Source organism: Glossina fuscipes, unplaced genomic scaffold, assembly GCF_014805625.2.
Source record: "Glossina fuscipes isolate IAEA_lab_2018 unplaced genomic scaffold, Yale_Gfus_2 27, whole genome shotgun sequence".
NCBI classification, from domain to species: Eukaryota; Metazoa; Arthropoda; class Insecta; order Diptera; family Glossinidae; genus Glossina; species Glossina fuscipes.
The window spans coordinates 9,263,950-9,286,857 of record NW_023998422.1 but is presented as its reverse complement, the minus strand read 5'-3'; the positions used below and the strand labels follow the sequence as shown (position 1 = coordinate 9,286,857).

General features: G+C 35.4%; 3 protein-coding genes across 3 annotated transcripts in view; 2 read left to right on the top strand and 1 right to left on the bottom strand.

Annotated features, from left to right (window-relative positions):
• The first annotated feature begins 166 nt into the window (after positions 1-166).
• LOC119635648 (SET domain-containing protein SmydA-8) lies at positions 167-7,659 on the top strand. The gene is made up of 6 exons (XM_038030548.1): positions 167-484; positions 554-1,005; positions 2,935-3,363; positions 3,457-3,564; positions 6,178-6,362; positions 7,355-7,659. Exons 1-6 carry the CDS (start codon positions 353-355, stop codon positions 7,591-7,593), a joined length of 1,545 nt encoding a protein of 514 aa, XP_037886476.1. The 5' UTR covers positions 167-352; the 3' UTR covers positions 7,594-7,659.
• A 42-nt stretch (positions 7,660-7,701) lies between these two features.
• On the top strand, positions 7,702-18,070 carry LOC119635647 (ATP-dependent translocase ABCB1). The gene is made up of 11 exons (XM_038030547.1): positions 7,702-8,218; positions 9,968-10,226; positions 10,303-10,574; positions 10,658-10,829; positions 10,903-11,223; positions 12,212-13,486; positions 13,550-13,711; positions 16,394-16,597; positions 16,673-16,774; positions 16,839-17,540; positions 17,596-18,070. Exons 1-11 carry the CDS (start codon positions 8,115-8,117, stop codon positions 17,941-17,943), a joined length of 3,921 nt encoding a protein of 1,306 aa, XP_037886475.1. The 5' UTR covers positions 7,702-8,114; the 3' UTR covers positions 17,944-18,070.
• Positions 18,071-21,658: 3,588 nt separating this feature from the next.
• LOC119635959 (heat shock 70 kDa protein cognate 5) overlaps positions 21,659-22,908 on the bottom strand; it is a 4,089-nt gene continuing 2,839 nt past the window's right edge. The window contains 3 exon segments of the mRNA XM_038031005.1: positions 21,659-22,408; positions 22,476-22,616; positions 22,688-22,908. The exon segment at positions 22,688-22,908 is cut by the window's right edge and continues 226 nt beyond it. Of these exon segments, the coding sequence (XP_037886933.1) occupies positions 22,277-22,408; positions 22,476-22,616; positions 22,688-22,908 (494 nt within the window). The 3' untranslated portion in view covers positions 21,659-22,276.

Below are 22,908 nucleotides of genomic sequence, written 5' to 3'. Positions count from 1 at the left end.
TGAATTTTCATCTCATGTTGATCGCTTCGGGGAAAAACATAATATTTGATAAAGACTTATGCTCATGCGATCTTTAGCCGGTATATAATTGAGTTTGAAGAGAGAAGAAATCTATAAATAGTCAAATTCACTTTTTTTGCGAATAAATGAAATTATTTTCAATTTTTTCTGTTAGTCGTCTCTTATGAGACTATTCAGTATAAGTTGCTGATGATTTGCTCTGAATTAAAAATTTAAATTAATTTCATTTAAAGGAAAACAACAACAAAATTAATTTCTTTTGTTTTGTTTTTTTTTTTTTTTTTTTTGGGTGCCTTTTGTTTTAATTGATAAAACTAATCAAACGAATGCAATGAATCCCTGTAAGATTTGTGCTGCAGAAACTAAAAATAGTTGTTCCAATTGCAAACAGATCTACTACTGTTGCGCGGAACATCAAAAACAAGACTGGAAATCACATAAAACCAATTGTCGACCATTTAAGGTACGCTGTGTGTCAACAATATATACTCCATATAACATAAATCGGTTTTTTTTTTGTTTTTTTTTTAAGATTGTATTTAACGATCTATTAGGCCGTCATTTGATTACCACACGTAATATTAAACCATTTGAAGTGTTGATTAAAGAGGCCCCATTGCTGAGGGGACCTTCACAAGCCACCCCACCGGTTTGTTGTGGTTGCTTGAATGCCATTGAGCCAAGCGATTATATAAATTGTGAACGATGCGGTTGGCTGTTGTGCGGCAATGAATGCAAGCAGAAATCGGAGCATAAATACGAATGTGAGTTAACCGTTCAGAGAGGTAGAAAAGTGAATGTACAGGAATTCACTAATCCTCATCCCATGTATCAGTGCATAACCACGGTTCGCGGCTTAATGTTGCGCGATAAAGATTCTGAACTTTGGCAAAAGTTTATTACCTTAGAATCGTTAGAAAATGCAAGACGAGATTCCATGCAATGGAAGGTCGATTATGAAACTGTTTGCAAATTTATATTAAAGTAAGTTTCACTTTTATGCCCATCACCATGTAGTATAATAGATTTATCGTTGCATTTATCACATCCACAATAGCATATCATAGAAATCAATTGTGAGTGCGTTAGGCCTTGGCAGTGCTTAGCCCGTAATGGCATCACATTTGACACTAGCCTGATGTTCGTTTAGAACATCATCGTTCAGGCACATCTACCGAGAACAATCCTTGTTTGATTGCTCCTATTTAAAAAAAAAGAGAAAGAGACATATATGCATGTATACATCCTCGTACACATATAGTGGTTTAGGGATAAATTGACAATACTGTATAAATATGTTCATATATTTTATAAAATTTTGTATAATTCCCTGACGTTAATTGACCGATTAATCAATAGCGGAAACGACCTCATTTCCTAATCAAACAGTCTTTACTCACGTTGGCCATTGGGTTTTTTAACCTTTAGTGACGTAATAGTGTCATAAGAATATTTATTGCCGACTGATTCAATTACACTACTATTTCATGTAAAAACGCAGAGAGAGAGAGAAAGAAAAAGTGAGAGAGAAAGAGGTAGGGAAAGGAAAAGGCAAAAGGAAGGAAAGAAATATTTTCCTCATACAAGTCTCTGATCATGAGATTACACTGAAATAAACTACAGCATGCATATAAGAAGAGTTCTATTTTCGAATTTACCCTTAAAGACATTAGCATCCATCGGAACGCGTCCCTTGGATTAGCAAAGGCTTTCATGAATAATCTCTTTTACTTACTAGACAAATTTGTGTACTTTGAACTCTTCTGATGTTTTCTGCTTCTTACAGAAGCTTCCACATCATCAACAATACTTCCAATATCCGATGAAGCTTATGAGAGATGAACGATGGGACGCTATTGAGAGAACTGTAGCTTTTACAAATGCAGTGCGTTTAGCATGATGCTCACTCCTTACTTCAATTTATAGCCTTTCATAAATGACCTGAAAGGAACAAAGTAAAGTGAAAATGTTGTCTAAATACGATTGCAACATATGTAAGGGTTTTCAAATATCCTACTCATTCCCTATGGATATAGCGAAAAGCTGCGGCATTTTGGTCACATCCCATTGCCCAGCCACTGACTTTTATTGAAAATTCTGGGATGACTCATTACGTTCCTTTTGTCTGCAAATCGTCTCACGATCGCGCATTTCCCTTTAGAAGATCGAGATTGAAAGCAATAAGCGACCCATCCATAACGATTAAAAAGAAAAGAAATTAAACAACCTTGCACCACTTCACCATAAAAATGACTTGATGTGCTCCAAATTCAGCGAATTTAATTTACTTTCTAAAAATTGCAGTATTTTTCAGTTTCCATCATAGAAAGCTAGAAACTAGCTATGCTCTCCATATGGAGGCTTCATTTTCACGTTGACTCCATCCATCCAGAAAATGACTCTGAATAGATTGATATAATAAAAGGCGGATCTGCCTTAAACCCCATTACATGTCACTTACGTCCGCACAAGCTTAATATATATAGGGTACAGAGAGGAAGAGAAGGAAAAAGAGAAGAAAGAAAAAACAAAAGGAATCGAATATAAAGCTTGAAAGGAAATTAGAATTTTAATAACATAAGCAAGGATTTACATATATGATTATCTCGAGAGTCTAAGCCGACTTAGCCAGGTTCACAAATTGTTTCCAATTTGTAGACTGAAATTGAATGCATACTTTTCCTGGTTAATGGTTCCAGATAAATTTTGAAATTCAACTTTAAAACTTCCATAAGAAATTTTAAAACACAATTTTTTCCACAAAACAGTTTGATAGGCCAACAGACACAAACGCGATTAACAAAACTCTTTATAAATTTTTGCTTATTCGGCAGAGGTGATGGACATTCGAAATTCGTCTTGAGATAAATGTGAAATTTTTTCTAATTTTTTTTCATTTTACTTGATTCTAAGGTTTTTCAATACTACTTCGTTTACTGAAGACGAGATAATGCGAGTAATTGGTATTTTACAAATCAATGGTCACGAAGTACCCGTTTCTGATCCGCCTCATGTCGCAATCTACTATAATGCCTCATTTCTCGAACATTCATGTATACCTAATTTAGCGAAAAGCTTCAGCAAAGACGGCCACTTAATCATTTGGGCTCCGCGGGCCATTAAGAAAGGCGATCATTTAAGTATTTGCTATTCGGATTCAGTTTGGGGAACCGCCGATCGACAGCATCATCTTATGCAAACTAAAATGTTTAAATGTAAATGTTCTCGATGTGAGGACATTACGGAGTACGGGACCAAATATAATGCTTTACGTTGCGAAAAAAGCGATTGCGACGGTTTCATTTTGCCCAAATCGCTAAACGATTGGCATAAGGAGTGGATGTGAGTTGTTTTTCCGCAATATAATGAGAATATCTTTTTTTTTTTTTATATTTTTATATGAAAAGATGATTCCATTCTTTTAAATGAATGCAGTTGCGATATTTGTCAGTTACAAGTTGATAGAGGTTATGTGAATAATATTTTGGAAAGAGCCGGCAGCGATCTGAATGCTATGGAAAAAACTAAAGAAAATTGCATAAAGTAAGTAGAAATTTGTTAATCAATATATCTTGCTTTTAGAATGACAAACCATAACAAAGTTGATTTAGGTTAGGTTAAGGTAGCAAGCACGAGAAATTTCAATATCATTCGTTGAAGTAGATATTTGTTAATTACCTTAAATGAGAACTGCAAGCTATACTACATTTTGTTGGGTTAGGTTAAGGAAGCAATTGAAAGCATTTCAATGATTTCTTAACAAACATGATTCGTCCAATATCTTCCATCGAAGCACTTATTCACATTTCGATTGCTTGTAAGATTATTTATTTTCGAACGTGTTTAGCTTATTAATCATCTCAACGTTTACAGGTTACATATATATGTAAATTTTAGCTAAATGTGTGAATTAACGTGAATTAGCTTTGGTTTCATTTCTTTTCCGAGGCAATGACTTAGCATCTTTAATAGGATTCATCTTAGTCAGTGTATTGGAATTTGAAAAAATTTCTCTTAAAAAGCTTAGTCATATTAAGCGAGCATATTGTACCCGCCTTATCCCACTCTATAAACGAAACTTCTCTATCTAGACATTACAGTTTTTGTTTTTATTGCTTCAAATTTATCAATATTGTTATTTCTATAAAAAAAAAACAAACATGTGAACATCCGAACATGTGAAAAAACAGTTTCTAAAACCTTACGGCACTTGGCTTAATAAAATTATCCATTGACCGGCTACTCAAAATAAAGCATTACATGGGGTCCGATTCGAATCATTGTCAATAACGTTTGTCCTTGGACAAAAACATGTTCGTGTACCAAATGTCATTAAAATATCTCACAAACTGTGACATGTAGGTTGAAGAAAACAGGTCGTACCGACGGACGGACAAATGAACAAGCTTAGACCGATTCAGAAAGTGACTCTGCATCGAACGATGTAATAAAATTTGGCTATGTGCCAGGTCCTTGCAACACAACTTAATGAACAAACTTAATAAACCCTAGCACAACAAATGGTGTAAAGGATAATAAGAAGTTGAAAGGTATGGAAAAATTATTTGAAATTCTATTGCCTTAAGTCGAATTATAAATGATCGTTAAATTTATAAACACAAGAAATCGCAGTGGTTATTAATTGTCCGTTTATCTGTCAGATCAAAGCGACTTTATTTCTAGACAACTAAATGCGGACTACAGTTCAAGTCGATGACTTCATTATTTTCGTGAGTCGCGAGTACACCTGCGAATTGATCGTCATTAGCAGTCATATGCTGAGCAACATCGCACACAGACTGACAAGGCAGTATTTTCTTTGCCGTTTTCATGGGGAGAAAACGTATGGTTTCCTCTTATGACGCTAGGATAAGGCTATAAGTTTCCAAGAAGCAGAGTTGGGATTATTCAGTATGGAGCACATATATATGCAAAATAGCCCTCTGTTGCTTACTGCAAGAACTATTCCCAGAATTAATATTGAAAAGTGTTGCGACATGTGGAAACTTTGTGTAGGCTTTGTGGAGACTAACTTTTCGAATTTCTAGCGCATCAAACTGAAAAATACCCATCGCAACTACTTCTCTGTCCGCCTATGTATGCTATTTTTATTCTACACCATCCGTGTTGGTGGGTATATTAAGTCTATGCGGTCCTACGTAACACTCAGAAGGGCTTAAGATAGACCAACCTTTTATCACATCGATCATATCGATATCATACCGAAACTGTTCGTTTGTTTGACTGATATCAGTCCATACTACACATCTACTTGTCACAACCCACAGATTGCAATTTTTGAGATATTGCTGATGAAATTTGGTGCATTGACGTGTTTTCATCTATGGACGGACGTTATGGAAAACGATTCGGATCGGTCCACTTTTTTGATCACTTCCCGTATAATGACTTTTCACAAGATCCAAAACGAGTGAATAACTGCAGTATAGGCGAAGTGGCATAGGATATCTATCTAATGGTTACCCAATGTCCTTACTTGGTTTATCAAAATTATGGCATCAAAATCTTTGGTATGAAAATGTTGTTGTTTTTTGAATCAGTTTGCTTTTACATGACAGTTTGACTCCAAAGCTCAATAACAAGTTATTCAGCTTATTTCATTAATCAAATATTCGCTTAATAAAAAGTCGTTGCTTATCGTTACATTAATAAATGTTCAAGATAATGAGTACACAAGTTTCGCTTTTTGCTTTATTGCATGTAACCTAATACAGTAAAGTATTAAGTTTTATCAATTCATTCACACACATATGCACCTCTTGCTTTTTTCTTTTGTATTTCCGCAAATTATTAGAAAATTTCAAATTTCAGTCATAAGCTCTTCTCTTATCAAAGGCTTTTTTTTGTTTTATGTTTTTGCAAAATATGACGTTTTCTGAGATTACTATCGTAAACTATGGCGTATGAGTAATCAAATTGAAAAATTATGCATACAAATCTCTAAGTAAATATTTATTAATGTTGTTGTTGTGTTAACATTACTTAGCCATAATGTGAAAAGAGAGGCATTTTATTAGGAAACCGTTACTTTTTTTCTCTTTCTCTTTCTTTTTATGAGATTTCATTTCATGTTTGCTTTTAGTTTTGTATTTGTATTTGATTATTTGCATACGAATATACATTTATTATTTGCAGGTATGTAGAACATTATAAGAAATGGTTACCCGGTCAACATTATTATATGTGTGAAGTTAAAATTCATTTAATACAACAAATTGGCAGGGAGCCCAAGGAATTAATTACAATTAGCGATGATGAATTACAAAAGAAATTAAAATACGCACGCGAGTTAATACAATTGTATGAGATTTTGGCACCTTGTAAGTAAGAATAAAAAAAAAAAAAGAAAGAGTAAAAAAGAAATTTAAACAAAGAGAAGAAAAATTAATTTTAGAATTTCACTGCTTTCCTTTATTTATTTCCTTTGTTATACCCAATACGGAAAGATGAGTGTTATATTCGTTTTGACAAAAAGTTTGCAACGTGCAGAATAGACTTCCGAGACCTCACAAAGTATATATATATATATATATAATCTTGATCGGCATCAAATTCTAAATCGATTTAAACATTTCCATCTGTCCTTCTATGTAATGCACGTTGTAAACATTCTCCTGGCCGCAAAAATGAAGCTTTCGACTTCAAATTTGACATTGGAAGTTCTTGCACGCAGGTTGTTATCGAAAATGGGCCAAATCGGTCGAAAGGCATTTCTACAGAACGACATAAGCCGACAACACTTTTGTTTTTCAAAAGGAATAAAAAATTGTTTTTTGCTCATCATCCATAAATTATGTAACCTACAAAAATTTGAAGGCATATTCCACGGACCATGCCGTAGCACCTTTCCAAAAATGAGAGAATTTAACCACGGCTATTTAATATCTCTATAACGCACGCAAACAAGCTTCAAAAACCCCACAAATTATATCAAATTTGGCTTCAAATTCGGAATGAAGCTAAGCATGTCCGTGTGTTTGACTGTTCATCCATATAATAGCTGTTGTAAGCATTCTACCATTCGCAAATCGTCTACGAATTTGCCAAAGAAATTGAAAATGTCAAGAGACACGCCTACAACGCCTACACGGCTGTGCAAGAAAACCTTTGAAGACTTTTGCTTTCCGCGTTCTTTGCTTGTTACTCACGCTCGCTAGGTATTATAGAGTATAACAATGTAGATATTTTTCCTCTTTTTTACTCTTTTTTAGGATAACTGTGTTGGGTATAAAAGATTCGTAGGCGACCGAATATAATTTTCTTACTTGTTTATTTATTTATTTTGTATTTTATTTTGTTTTTTTTCTTTTAGGCGAAGTTCGGATGTTAGGAACATTGTGCTTTGAAATGCACTCGGCAATGGCAGAGCAATCACGCCGGATCACTGCAAATACTAATGTAACACCAAAAGAACTCTTAGAAGAGTCTTTAATGTACGTTGAAAAATGCGTTAACTACTTGCAATACGAATCGGATATATTTGTCGAGGGACATATACTTAAACAAGCTAAAATCAATAGAGATGCTCTTAACATGGTTATGCGCATGTAATTGAGTAAAGACAGATGGAAATAATAAAAGATAAAAAAACAAAAAAACTAAAGCAAATTTTGTGTTTTTATAAGCAGAAAACAAAAATAATAATAATAAGTAAAATTTATATGAAAAATGCAACGTCATTGTTTTTTGTACATACATACCACGCATAGTGAGCACATGTTTATATGACCATTTGGAATTTCACACGCTGTCCCAATGGCATTATCATAATATTGGTTCGCTTACGTTACATTTATAATTCAATAACAAATGTAATTGTAAAAAACGATAACTTATCTCTATTTATGTCGTTTCAATAAAGCAATAACAAAAAAAACAAAAAAAAAAATAAAGTTAATACATTTGAAATTTTCAATATATAGAGATTACGCGAGTTGTTAAAAGTACTCAGTTTTGATTTTATTACATAGAAGGAAACATTTAAAAGCATTTTAACGGTACAAGTTCTTTTCTTTTTTTTTTTAAAGGAAATTAAAAATCAATCAATTTAAAAAAGAAATTCCCCTGAAGTGATGAGTGCTAACGAGGGCTATCAAAAGGATGACGTGTCCTTTTATGAAACCAATACAGTGTTGAATGATCGAAATGATGAGAATAATAAAACTCAGAAAACGGTGTAAGTCTTTCATTTCCGGATATCTCACGTGACCTTATTCTTGCCGCAAAAACCTGAGAACTCCTCTATCTTGCTTTAGTAACTTTTTCATGTGGATTATAAATATATATTAAATATACATATATATATACATAATAAAAAAAAAACAAACTATCTCGTAAACATTTTAAATTAAAAAAAAAAACAAAAATTGGCAAGTGAGAAGGATTTTTTTATAAAGAAGTTTTTTTTCAGTTTCGATAAAATATTATTTATGACACAAAAAGTTAAAAAAAAGAAAAAAAATTAATGTGATAAAACAGACAATGTTGTAATGTGTCTGAATTTATCAACCGATTAGTTCAACAATTTTTTAATTTAAAAAAAAGGAGTTTTTCGCAGAAAAGATATAAATGTTTACAGTAAAATATTATAATATTTGCGATAAAATATAAAAAAAATATTTGATATAATAAAAGACAAATCAAAACAATATACCGGGCCGCGGTTCACCATTAAATACCCTACACCAGCCAACAATTATTCGTGTAAAGAATTTTCAAAATAAAATACTACATGGAAAGTCGTCGAAAAAGTGGTCCGATCCGAACCGTTTTCTATAACGCCCATCTTCGGGGCGAAACACGTTACTGTATCAAGTTTCATCGAAATATCTTAAAAATTGCGGCCTATGGGTTGAATACATGAAAAAAGGAGACCAGACGGGTCGACGGACAGAAGGACTGACAGGTTTGGATAGATTCAGAAAGAAAGAAAGTGATTTTGAATCGATCGTGTAATAATAGGTGGGCCCAACTCAAGACCTTCTTGATGATGCATACATCCGCACATACGTAAGACAACTTTGTACCACAAGTGCATAGAACGGATAGAAAATGCAATACAACCACATTTAATGACGCTTATCAAGCAATTTTCTTTCAAGTATTTAAAAAAAATTCCAAGGAAGTAATAAAATACAATTTGAGAGAATTGACAGCGACCTTCAGCATATACCTAAAATTGTTTAAATAAATTTAAAAAAATTAATTACTTAGATATCTTTATTAAGGTGTAAACTTTAAAGGACTTTGGGTTCAAAATGAGCCTTTTTTTACACAACCCGGCGAGTCTCCTATTGTTGTTTTGCTGAATTGCAGAAGAAGAAGAAGAAGAAGTTATAAAATTTTGAAATGTCTAAATTGTCGGTAGGAGTACTAACGCATAAATTTATAAATATATAAATAAAGGCTTTTGAACATTTTTCTTTGCCCAATCAAGAGGAAATGTCCAAAAAATTTCCCACATTTGGGCAAAGAGAAATATTATTTTTCTTCGTTTTTCGTTTCCTCATAAAAAATCTTCGCAAGTAATCTCTCTCTCTCTCTTTAAGTCCCTTTAAAGTGCTTTAGTGTGTTTACTTAAAAGATTTAATTTTTTTTTTTTTATACATATATATATGGTCGCTTGTACTATCTTCCAAGCGCTATCAACAGTTACATGTTGATATAGGGCAATAAGTGCAAAGTAAAGTAGGCGTCCCTCCGAAAACGATTAATGCGTAAAATGCGTGATTGATTTTCGTAAACTAGCCATCGCTAATCGCTTATTGACAAAAATACATGTAGTGAGGAAATGCCTTTTGAATTATTTGATATCGCTCGAGGAGTTGTATTTAATTGATTGGAAAAAAAAGCATTTACTTAAAAGCGCGATTTCTCAAAATTTGTTTTTCTCTCACTACCTCTCTCGCTCTCTCTCTCTCCTTAGAATAACAAATGCAAATGGAAAAAGTTTCAAGTGGTGGCAGCGTAAAAGAAATAAAATATCGAAAAAGGACAAAAACGAAAATGTCGATAATGATAAAGATAAAGACAGTCGTGACGAGATCCAACCGGTGGGTTTCTTTCAAATGTATCGATATGCCTCGCGCACGGATCAATTCATGTATGCGTTGGGCATTTTGGGCGCTTTGGCTACTGGTTCAACAGTACCGTTTAATAGCTTAATATTTGGCGACTTAGCAAACGTAAGTTTTGATCCTATTTTCCAATTCTTACCTATTACTCAACTCAGCTAATGGGAGGAATTTTTTTCGATTTTAGTCCATGATAGAGTTTGCTTTCAACACTGCGAACAGTACAAGTCAGGCGGATATCGATGCTTTATTGGAAGCCGTAACAACGTACGCCTTCAAGTCCACCTTGATGGGCGTAATAATGTTAGTTTGCAGTTATATATCAGTAACGTTATTCAACTATGCAGCTCAAGATCAAATATTCAGATTACGCGGTAAATTTTTAAGATCTGTTCTTCATCAGGATATGTCTTGGTTTGATTTTAATCAAAGCGGTGAAGTAGCTAGTCGTATGAATGAGTGTGTACTTGGCGCTTATTTTACTTCTTTATGCGAGACACTTATGTGTAAATTTTGCAATATTTTTCGTATTTTGTTTCTAGAGATTTGACAAAAATGGAAGACGGCTTAGGGGAAAAGGTGGTTATGTTTTTACATTTTTTTGCAGCCTTTGGCGGTTGTATTGTTTTCGCTTTCATCAAAGGCTGGCAATTGTCCTTGGTATGTTTATCTAGTCTACCTGTAACATTTATTGCTATGGGCTTGGTGGGTGTGGTATGTAATCTTGACAATTTGCTTGTTTCCATTATAATCCATTTCGGTTGCATCTCTTCTTCTTCTTCTACAGGTCACGGCAAGATTGTCCAAACAAGAGCTAAGCATATATGCTGATGCCGCAGTTATAGCCGAAGAGGCTATTAGCAGTATACGAACTGTGAAAGCTTTTGAAGGTGAACACAGAGAGGCCAAGGCATACAAAGATAAAATTGTCGATGCACGCAAAATAAATATTAAACGTAATTTATTCTCGGGTCTGGGATTCGGTTTATTATGGTTTTTTATCTATTCTTCATACGCCTTGGCCTTTTGGTATGGCGTTGGCTTAGTTCTCAAGAACTACGCGGGTGATGAACACTATTCTAACTATGATCCTGGTACTATGATTGCCGTAAGTTCTTACATTTGTTTACTTGGTGTTAAAAAGTACCAGGAATTTTTAAAAGACGGAAGAAAGTGGGTTTTTCTGTTTCTCCAGGTATCATAGAAACAGCTTTGCCATTCGTCCATTCGAAGTTAACATACTGGTTTTGCAATAAGGGTTACTTCTGGTATCCGTATGCTATAATTGCTACTCGCTAGCTGACATTTCAATCTTATACGATATGTACAGAACAACTTTAGTGTGCTTAGCTTAAGTATGGAACTAAAATGGGGAACGAGTAAGTCAATGGTTTTCGTCAGCCTTCCATATAATTCTTGTTATGCTCGTTCAATACATGCATGTGCGATCGGGCAAAGTAGCATGAAATGTGAAGCCCTTAGCACTACGTCTTAAATGCGCTATAAAAATATCTCAATCGCCTTATTAATTTGAATATTTTTCACAATCAACAAACATTTACATATTTCGGAACAAAATGAGTTCGCAGGTCCTGCTCGAAATTCCACAAAACTATACAGACCAATTTGTGAGACAATGTAAACTTCTTGAACTTTATCCCTCTTCTTTAGAAGTTAGTTTGGATTGAGATAAACTCTAACGTTGGTCATATTCAAACTATGTTGAACTCGTTGAAATCTTGTGTAATAATCCCGAAGGCTTTTCAGCGCAATTTATTTGAATGCAATGGTATTCTTTTCATTGGTACCTGTTTGGATAAAACTTGATTCTTAGAGATTTTTCAACGATTTCTCATACGATATGTCTTGGAAGTAGAAAAATTGAGATAAGCATTTTATTCGGTATTCTAATGCAAGAGAAGAACTATGAATCGCTTGTTCACCTAGTTCCTACACAATTTATTCCCAATTTTTGACTACACATTTCCCAGTGATTTTTTGAAAATATTTCTTCTCTCCTACTAACTAAATGTATATATATTGGAAACAAAGTGCCTGAAAATTAATCTATTTTATTTTTTTTTTTTTTCTAAAAGGTTTTCTTCTCCGTTATGATGGGTTCAATGAATCTTGGTATGGCTTCGCCATATATTGAAGCTTTCGGTATTGCCAAAGGCGCTTGCGCGAAAGTTTTCAATTTAATCGAAAAAGAACCTACGATTAATCCAATTAAGGCGATCGGAAGTACTTTAAATCAACCCTTAACTGTTTTGGAATTCAAGGATGTCGATTTTCATTATCCTACACGTGAACGGATGAAAGTATTGGATAAGTTAAATTTAAAAATCAAACGTGGACAAACAGTCGCTCTTGTCGGACCTTCTGGTTGCGGCAAATCCACCTGCATACAATTGATACAACGGTTTTACGATCCTCAAGGCGGTGCCATCCATTTTAATGATGTAAATTTAAAAGACATTAACATTAACTGGCTGCGAGAACGTATTGGTGTAGTAGGTCAGGAGCCAATTTTGTTTGGCACCACCATTTACGAGAATATTCGTTACGGACGTGAGGATGCGACGCGGGAAGAAATTGAAGCGGCTGCCCGTGCCGCCAACGCTCTAATGTTTATAAATAAATTACCGAGAGGTTTATTTACTATGGTTGGCGAAAGGGGAGCCCAATTATCTGGTGGACAAAAGCAACGCATCGCCATCGCTAGAGCTTTAGTTAGAAATCCGGAGATTTTACTTTTGGATGAAGCTACTTTGGCCTTGGATACAGCCAGTGAGGTAAAAGTGCAGAAAGCTTTAGAAAAGGCTAGCAAAGGCCGTACCACAATTATTGTAGCTCATCGCTTGTCAACCATACGTCGAGCGGATTGTATTGTAGTTATTTTCAAAGGTCAAGTAGTGGAAACTGGTACTCATGATGAATTAATGGATCTGAAGGGACATTATTATAATTTGGTCACTAGTCAAGTAGGCGATGTTGAAGCCGTCGGCTCTCTAGATATGACGAAAGAGAATGAATTGTTAAATAATGCATACGACGAAGATGAGGAACAAATAAAATTTCCGCGAAGAAATGACGATGAAGATGGAACAGAAGCAAAAGAAAACAAGAAAAAAGAGTATTTATGGCCGATTTTGAAAATGAATCGCAACGAATGGCCGCAAATAATCTGCGGGTGTTTGACGTCAGTGATTATGGGTTCGGCTATGCCTTTATTCGCATTATTGTTTGGTTCAATTTTGCAGATCTTATCAGTTCGCGATGATCCCGATTATGTACGAGATAACACAAACATCTACAGTTTGTATTTCGTCTTAAGTGGTATCGCGGTAGGTGCAGCAACTTTTCTTCAGGTAAAGTCCACACAATTTGATAGGACCAATCATGTTCATAGTTTCGCCGGGAATCTTTTGCAGATTTATTCTTTCGGCTTCGCCGGGGAGAAGTTAATCGAACGTTTGAGGGGTTTTATGTTTGAGGCAATACTGAAAATGGAGATCGCCTGGTTTGATAAACCTTCCAATGGTACTGGTAGTCTGTGCTCACGTTTATCGGGTGATGCTGCCGCAGTGCAGGGAGTAAGTACCGTAACAAGATAACTAACTCTTTAAATAGTGCTAAAATCGCGAAGAAAACTTGCGAAGAAAACTTGCGTATACTTAGCTGATCAGCTAACAAGCAGATTATAATCCTTTTCCCGCCTTTAACACGTGCCCTAATGAGCGGTTTTCGCTACAATTCCTTCAATGTCAGTATTCTTTGGTCTTTGACGCTTCACCATTTCCTTAGTGCAGCGAACTAAACTCATTGTTCATTGAGTATTTTTATATTGCTTAAATGCCCGTGAACTGACTATGATATGTTTACACGAAGGTGCCTGGACGAATTTTCTTCCCAAGCCTGAAATGTGCTTACTAATGAACTTAGTTTCTTGCATTCATCTTAGAAAATATATTTTCATAGACTATTTTTCAAACTACGAACAAGTACATACCTTTATGTGGATCATCAAAGAATAGTGGGGCACAGAACATCTAAAAAAATTTCGGTGCAGTTAATATTTTCGCTTTACATTGCTTTCGTGATCTAAGTTTCATCATGAAGCACTGGAAATTAGACATTTTTGCCATATGAACTTCACCTTTCGTTATATGAGAGAGGGTTGAAAAATTGCCCCAGCAGGTACAAAGTTTGCATACCAATTTAGAATGCCCAAATACAACTACTTGGAAGCTTTTGCTGGAAAATTTTGAAAATTACAATTTTTTTTGTATGGAGCGTGGTCGAAAAAGTGGACCGATCCGAACCATTTTCTATGGCGTTCGTCCTTGGACGAAAACACGTCACTTTATCAAATTTCATCAAAGTATCTTAAAAATTGCGACTTGTAGTTTGAATACGGACAGACGTACAGTCAGGCTTTAGATCACTTAAAATTATGATACGGAATCGGTCGACATAATAAAAGATGGGTCCATCTTAAGCACTTCTGCGTGTTACCTACGACCGCACTAATTTAATATATCCTCTATCACACGTGATGTAGAGTATAAAAAGCTGGCTTTTATGCAAAAAGGGCTCAAGTCGATGGTACGATTTCGTCCATCAAATATACTACCAATGAGGCAAAGCGGGTAATTAAAACCAGAGATTGCGCATGTTAACTCCAATCGCATTTTCTATAAAATAAATCCTATATTTTTATTTAAACCCTTATCAGAGACTGATGGGAAGAGAGATTCCTGGGAAATCAATATTCTTTACAGATCCATGAATGATCACACTTATGATAGAATGTATTTAACAAGTAAGAAAGTTAAATTTCTTCTATTTTCAAAATAGAAGTTTCTGCCGTATAGGCAAGTGGGCGTTGTAGGCGTGTCCTTTGAAAAATTAAAGTCAATTCTAAATTCTTTTGCATATTTGTAGGTGATATCTTCATTTTTGAGACCAGGAGAGTGCCAAAAACAAACAGTGTAGTGGATTACATACACTATACAGTTGCGCAGGCAGACAGATGGACGGATGGACATGTTTAGGGGTGTTCCAAATTAGAAACTAACCAAGACCTCATGTATTTTATTGTGCTCAATACCACCACTCGGACAGACGGACGAACAGACTTGGCTTAATCAGTTCAGAATTTCAAGTTAATCAAGAATATATATATACATTGTAGGGTCTCTGAAGCTTCCTTCTGGATGTTACACACATTATCAAAAAAAGAACAAAATGAGTTCACCCCCGTCCTTTAGTGGCGGGTATAAAAACTGGTTGTTGTTGTCATTCCTTCCTATCTCTTCATTTGGCCCATAATATCTCTTCTCTTTTAACCTCTTACATCCGCCTGAGTAGCCGAAGGGGAGGAATCTCGACTAGCAAGTCAATGGTCGTGGGTTCGAATCTCAAGTGCGGTAGAGTTTTTAATAAAAGCCGATAGCCTTAGATGCTAGTGCTTTTAAGAGTTTAGTCTTAGAATTTATTTCTGTGGCGAAATTAATAATAATAATAATAATAATAATAATAACCTCTCACAAAAGGATTTTCATAAAAAGCAGGTCTTTATAGACTTTACTAAGTGTATATGTCGCCGGTTCACGTCCCCTTTTATATTAGAGTTCTAACGAAAATTACGCCTTTTTGTGGCAACAAGGTACAATTTTTTGACGCTTTATGAAGAAGATAGCTGAGAAGAATGGTATTAAGCGAAGAGCTTTATAGTATTTATTGGTCAAATTCCAAAATCAGTTACATCAACAAAAGGCGGCATCATCCAACTATCCGAAAAATCTGATTAGTCTCTCGGCGCGACGCCAAGTTGCTTCCAATTGCGATGAGATATATATTCGTCAGTACTGTCTACAGGATGGATTTAGCTTTTTCCTCACTAAAACAACCGGAAAATTTCTTGCTGCATTTTCCAATTTTTCCGTCTGCTCCCACTGCTCCCGTCCCCCCCACTTCGTTTCCTCAACACAACTATTGCCTCGCTGTATGTGTCTTTTTGTGTGAACAATTGATCATCAGCGATCTCTTCGATCGGCATCTAAGTTTACTACCCTTCCCCGGTGGCTAACTGGACTCATTTATCAGTTCGCTTTGTCCGCGTAATAAAGATTTAGTACACGGATAGAAAAATACCTTTTTTTGCAAGTTTTCCTGAAAATACATATATGAGTCGCAAGTTATTTCAAGGAAACAAATGTTCGTCCCGGAACTGCATGTGTAAAGGAAATAGTGTTGCTCTCTTTTCTTCTTAGGCTACTGGACAACGCATTGGCATCGTCGTACAAGCATTGGCTACTATATCTTTGGGAATAGGAATCTCCATGTATTTCGAATGGAGTTTGGGATTATTGGCGTTAGCTTTTGCACCTTTCATATTGGTGGCTACGTTTTTGCAACGTAAAGTTATGAGTAAAGAGCACATGGGCACTGCTAAAACCATGGAGAAGTGCACTAAAGTAAGATTAGTATAAGAGTCCATCAACAAGTGAGTGTAATTAATCTGTCGGCATTGTTGTTTTCATATCGCACAGCTTGCGGTTGAAGTGGTCTCCAATATACGTACTGTGGTCTCTTTGGGACGTGAAGAAATGTTTTATCGCCTGTATATAGAAATGCTAGGACCTGCTGTGAGGGTATGATCATTGAAATTTCATAGCGATTTATTATAATAAAATCTTTCTGCGCATATCATTGTAGAAAGCCAAACGTAATACCCATTATCGGGGTTTCGTTTACGGTTTGGCCCGTTCTCTTATGTACTTCGCCTACGCTGCTTGCATGTATTATGGCGGTTGGTGTATTATCAATAAAGGCATGGAATTCGGCGATGTTTTTATTGTCGCTCAATCTTTAATTATGGGAACTGTGTCGATCGCTAGTGCTTTAGCATTTGCTCCCAATTTTCAAAAGGGCTTAACAGCAGCTGAAAATATTTATAAATTGTTAACACGTTCGCCCGAAATTGTCGATCGTGCGGACGTTGACACAGCACCATGGTACGCGGAAGGTAATGTAGCCTATGAAGAGGTACGATTTTCCTATCCAGCCCGGCCAGAGATTTTAGTGTTGCGCGATCTTAGTTTAAGTGTTGCTAAAGGTGAAAGGATTGCCTTGGTGGGTCAATCCGGTTGCGGAAAATCTACATGCATACAATTAATGCAACGTTTTTACGATGTAAACGCGGGCTCGATAACAATCGATGATAAGGATTTGCGCAGTCTGTCCTTGCAAAATTTGCGTCGTCAAATGGGTATCGTTTCTCAAGAGCCAATACTTTTTGATCGGACTATAAGTGAAAATATCGCCTATGGTGACAATAATCGATTAGTTTCACAAGCCGAAATCATTGAAGCGGCTAAGAAAGCTAATATACATGACTTTATAGTGTCATTGCCTTTGGTAGGAATATCAGCATTACATTAGAGACTGAAATTGAAACATTCTCACATTTTAGGGCTACGAAAATCGGATCGGTGAGAAAGGTACGCAAATGTCCGGTGGCCAAAAACAGCGGATTGCCATTGCCAGAGCTTTAATTCGAAATCCTCGTGTACTGTTGCTGGACGAAGCCACATCCGCATTAGATGCTGAAAGTGAAAGCCTAGTGCAAGCTGCCTTAGATGTCGCTAGCGAAGGTCGCACTACCATTACAATCGCTCATCGTTTATCAACCATTATAGATTCAGATGTGATATTCGTTTTCAAAGACGGTCAAATTTCCGAATATGGAACACATAGGCAATTACTCGAATTGCACGGACTTTACTTTAGCTTGTATAAATTACAATCGGGTTCCATGTAAGCCATGCAAAGTCGTCGTCGATGTTGATGGACTTAGAGTGAAACGCTTTCTCCTAATATTAGATATTATTATGCACTCAGGAAACAATTTATTCAAAATTAAATTTTATATCGTTAAGTAGGCCGGATTTTTTTTTTTTTCTCTTAGGTGATTAGAATTCGTATAAAGTTGGATTTTAAGTTTTAATTAAAATTTAAGTATTTATTTACATACGTTAATAATTAAATAGGTTTTATATTCGTTTATACATAAAATAAAGTGAAAGGAATTATTATACGAGATTAATATACGAGATTATTTTTGCTTTTAAAATACGCGGTAAGGTAGAGGAAACTTTTCGAAAACATCGCAATCTATTTAATCCGATGGCATTTACTGTTCGGTGGCTGAGTTAAAAAGATTCGTTCTTGAATCAACGAGGCATATAGAAGATGAGGTATAGCGCCTTCAGGGTACGTTGAAAAACAAATAGGTTTTCCGAGAAAGTTTGAATCACAATTTTACATAGTGAAGGCACCTTGTATATCAGGTGCTTGCAAAAATTTTAATCAGTTAAAAATAATAAAGAAATGAAAAATACCAGGGTACATAACGGCTGAATACGCTACTTTTGACCTTCCTCTATATAAAATCACACTTTCCCATTTAATATTATTGATTTATGCAGCGTGTGCCGTCGCTAATGCCAGAGAGCGGTCAAAATTACAATTTCAACCGAAATTACTTTTCTTATTTGCTGATGCTGAAGCCCAGCAAAACACGTCCAGAAGCTTATGGTGATGCTGCTCCATCATATCCCATTTGTTGGTTTCGGCTTTAACGGAGTGACAACACGACTTCATTGAAAATGCCATTTATAGGCCACTTGTTGCAAGAATTATCAAGGATTCACTGCTGCAGCTCGAATGGGAAGTACTATCACGCCGAGCTACGGCGCCTTCCGATTGCCATTTGTTCAGACCCCTGCAGCATGGTTCGGCTGGCATACGGGTCCGTAAAGTTGAAGAAGTGCGAAAATGTGATCGCTGATTGGGTCGTTCCCAATACAACTTCTTTCGACATGAAGCCGCCGTTTTGCCACTTTTTTTCAATAAATGCCATTTTCAAGTGAAAAAACGATCATAATTTTTCCAAGCACCTAATATAAGTGAATTGAGTTCAACTAAGTCAGTTTCTATTCTGGCGACAGAAGAATTATTCTCTTCGTTTTTAATAAACAAAAGAATGCCACAAGGACCTATCTATATAAAGTAAGTGTTTGCGCTCACATTGTCTTATCCGGACCGATTTAAGCAACTCTGTCCTTCGAAACACATTTCCGAAAACTGATTGATATAATTGATTGCATTTGATATTTATATTATTCTTAGAAATCGGGTTAGAGAATGGGCGTTGTTCACACGTAACAGCGACGACCAATATAAACAAAAGTTTACAGCTCATAAGATATATTAATTGAATGACAACGCAATTAGGAGTGAGCGTAGTGGACGAAAGCGATATTTTAAAGAAATTTCCAAAATTCAGCCGAAAGCTAAAACTGAAAACTAGCTAACTGAAAACATTCTCTCCAAGGCGAATAAAACAAAATGAGACGACAGGTTGTGATTACTCTCAATATTTTCATTATTACTATTTTTGTTTCTCTTATGTAATATCATTATTGTTATTACAATGTTTATTCAGTAAATTTATTCATCTTAGGCTAAATGAAAATCAAGAAAAATCGAGTACTAAAGCTATAAGACTATGTCTGCTCTGTTACAAATTAAGTCAATGCTGCTTTCTGTACTCACTTTTGTGACGTCGTCGGCTACGGTTATTCTCAAATTGAACGGAGGTCTTAACCGTTACAAAATATATTTATCATCGCTGCTGTAATCCTTCGAAAATGCACGAGGGGCTGAGTTATTATGTTGAAAAAATACGATTTCTGTTAGGAATGTGTTTCTCTTTTAATACAGTCAGGATATGATCGCTATAAGTGCAGTACAGTGACAGGCGGAAAGATGTGAGGAAGGAGAAAGAGATACGGCCGGATGGCATAGTAGAAGCAAGTCCAATCACTCAGTATAACCGTGGCCAAGCATGCTCCGTAGCACTGAAACTTGAATCCGCGAACACTGGTTTAAGAGCTTTCACCACGTTTTGGCGATATAGGCGAAGTAATCCCTGTTTAGACATTTTTTTTTGCATAATCGATGAAATTGATGACTAGTTATTATTCTAACAAGACATCAGGCATATATATTTTGCTCACGAAAGAACGTTAAATCTTTCTAAAGGTGCTTATTGCATGGCATTGTACAAGGCCACGAAGAGTTTTAAAAAAAGCCTGTAATTCAAAATAATGACCTTTCCTACATTGAGTTCGACACGGCAGAGCTATGAAGATTAAAACATAATAAACTTCATTACTATAAATTTTAAGAGGAGAGATGAAGAGCTCTACAGTTACGACGCAACAAAATTTGCGAGAGGTTAATTTACAAACCCCTTACAAGTAATAGGAAAATTATTTTAAACAAGTTATTAAGAGCCGTGAAAACTATAACTTACGATCTTTAGAAAAAGAGAAGAGATATTATGGGCCAAATGAAGAGATAGGAAGGAATGACAACAACAACCAGTTTTTATACCCCCCACTGAAGGACGGGAGTAAACTCATTTTGTTCTTTTTTTGATAATGTGTGTAACATCCAGAAGGAAGCTTCGGAGACCCTATAAGGTATATATATTTTTGAAATTTTAATTTCATTGAGCCATCCATCTGTCTGTCTGAATAATGGCCTGTCTGAATTGAGGCCCTCGCCGCATATAACTTTCTTGCTTATTTTTTTTTAGATTTCACAAACATTTTTCAACAAATAACGACTTCACGATGAGGAAGGTGAAATCGCTAATTTTCATATTATATTTATCCCAGCAGAAAAAAAGAGAAAGCAATTCTTAAGAAACGAAAGTTTTACTAAGTTACTAGTTGATATGAAAAAAAAGAAACGAGGTGCGCATATTTTTTGAGAGGCAGAAGAAAAGCAACTCTTAGGAAACGGACAAATTCGTGTGTAAGTTTTATCAGGTTCCTTGTTAATTGGGTTCTATTAAACATTTACCACACGATGAGACCCATATAGTTTGTCAAAAGGCTTTCAAAAGAGACAGAGGAAAGCAACTCTTGTGAAGCGGACATCTTCCATTAGCTCTCTTCTCTATTACGTTCTGTTTTAATTGATTTCTACTAAATGTTAAGCACATGACGCGACTCACGTATTTTTTCAGAGGACTATGGAAGCTCAAAATATTTCTTTTTTTAAGTTTTGTGCTTGTTACTCCTTCATTTTATTATTGCTGTTGTCGTTTTGACAATGTTTTCTCTTCTCCTCTACTCCAGATGTTTACAAAACTTTTTTCTTCCAAACTACCGCTTTAATGATATACACGCGCGCGTCACAAGGACTATATAAAGTTAAAAAAAAGCTTCACTTTCTTTTTGTTCGTTCGAATGCGATGGTTTGACATATATTACGACTAAAATTATTTAACTGCTAATGGTACTGAATCGTTTCAATGTATTCATTCATATTTTAAGCCATAACTAGGGGCTGCTTCGAAATAAATCTGAATCAACTTTGATCTCTTAATAAACAATTTGCAAAAACCTTCATAGAAGAACAACAAAATGGTCACTTTCAGCATTTTCTTTGTTTTTATTTAAATTTTAAAAAATTTAACAGTTTTATATATAAATTTTTTTAGGTTTAGCTGTACACACTTCTCCACATTCCCTACTCATCGAGTATATATCGATAGATATCTTACTTTAGAGAATAAAACCATCGCACTTTTACATAACGCTAATGAAACATTTATGGAAATTTATAAAGTTCGATTTTTTTATTATTTAAATGATGTTTTGCTCTTTTATGGAATTTATGTTTTTGGTTTAAGTTTTGTGTAAAAAAAGAAAAAAAAATAATAATAATAAAATCAAACCATTATTTTAAAAAGGACCATAAGGTAGGAAAACCCGCACAATTGCTATAGAGAAACAAAAAAACACCGTAAAGGCCAATGTTTACACTCGAATTATTCTTTTCCTACACAGGTCCCGCCTGCCAGAAAATCGGTAGGCCTTTTCTTTTTAATGTGAATGATGACGCAAATTGTTATGAGTTATATAATCCAATCAGAACGGAGGATAAATGGATCTTTACCAACTAAATGAAACGGTTGAAAGTAATGTTTTCTTAGCTCATGGGCGGGGGAACAAACTTATAGTTACAAGAACACCTAAGCTTTGAATGTAGTTGTGAAAATATTTAAAAACTCTAATTTAGTTTTTCTCCTCCTTTTTCTCCTGAGATTTGGCTTGTTCTGAACTGCTAGTGCTGCTGCTGCCAGCCTCTCCAGTGCTCTCCGTAGTGCTGTCCTTATTTCCAGCGGCACTTTCACGCTCAGCAGACATCTAGGATTATATAAAAGATCTTTATATCCTCCCCAAATGTGCTGCAAAAATCAATTTGTCAACTAACCTTTTTATAGGCCATTTCAAACAATTTCAGTGACGTTTGCTGCAGTTGATTGGTAGCCTTGCGCACCTCTTCTGGTTCAGATTTGTCTTTGTCGGCCAAAAGAGCTCGTAGATCGGCAATGCTTTTCTTTAATTTGTCGCACTGTGAAAGCATAAGTGTTACAATATTGATCATGCTTATGTTTAAATGAAAAATGACGATCTCGAACTTACTTCTTCAACTGGTAATTGGCTCTTGAATTCTTCCATTTTTGCTTCAGTATCGTGCATTATACCTTCGGCTTGATTGACCAATTCAACGAGTTCACGTTTCTTCTTATCAGCAGTTGCGTATTCTTCAGCCTTTTTAATCATGTTTTCAATTTCGTCTTTGCTCAAGCCGCCGCTAGATTGGATGACAATTTGTTGTTCTCTACCAGTTCCCTTGTCTTTCG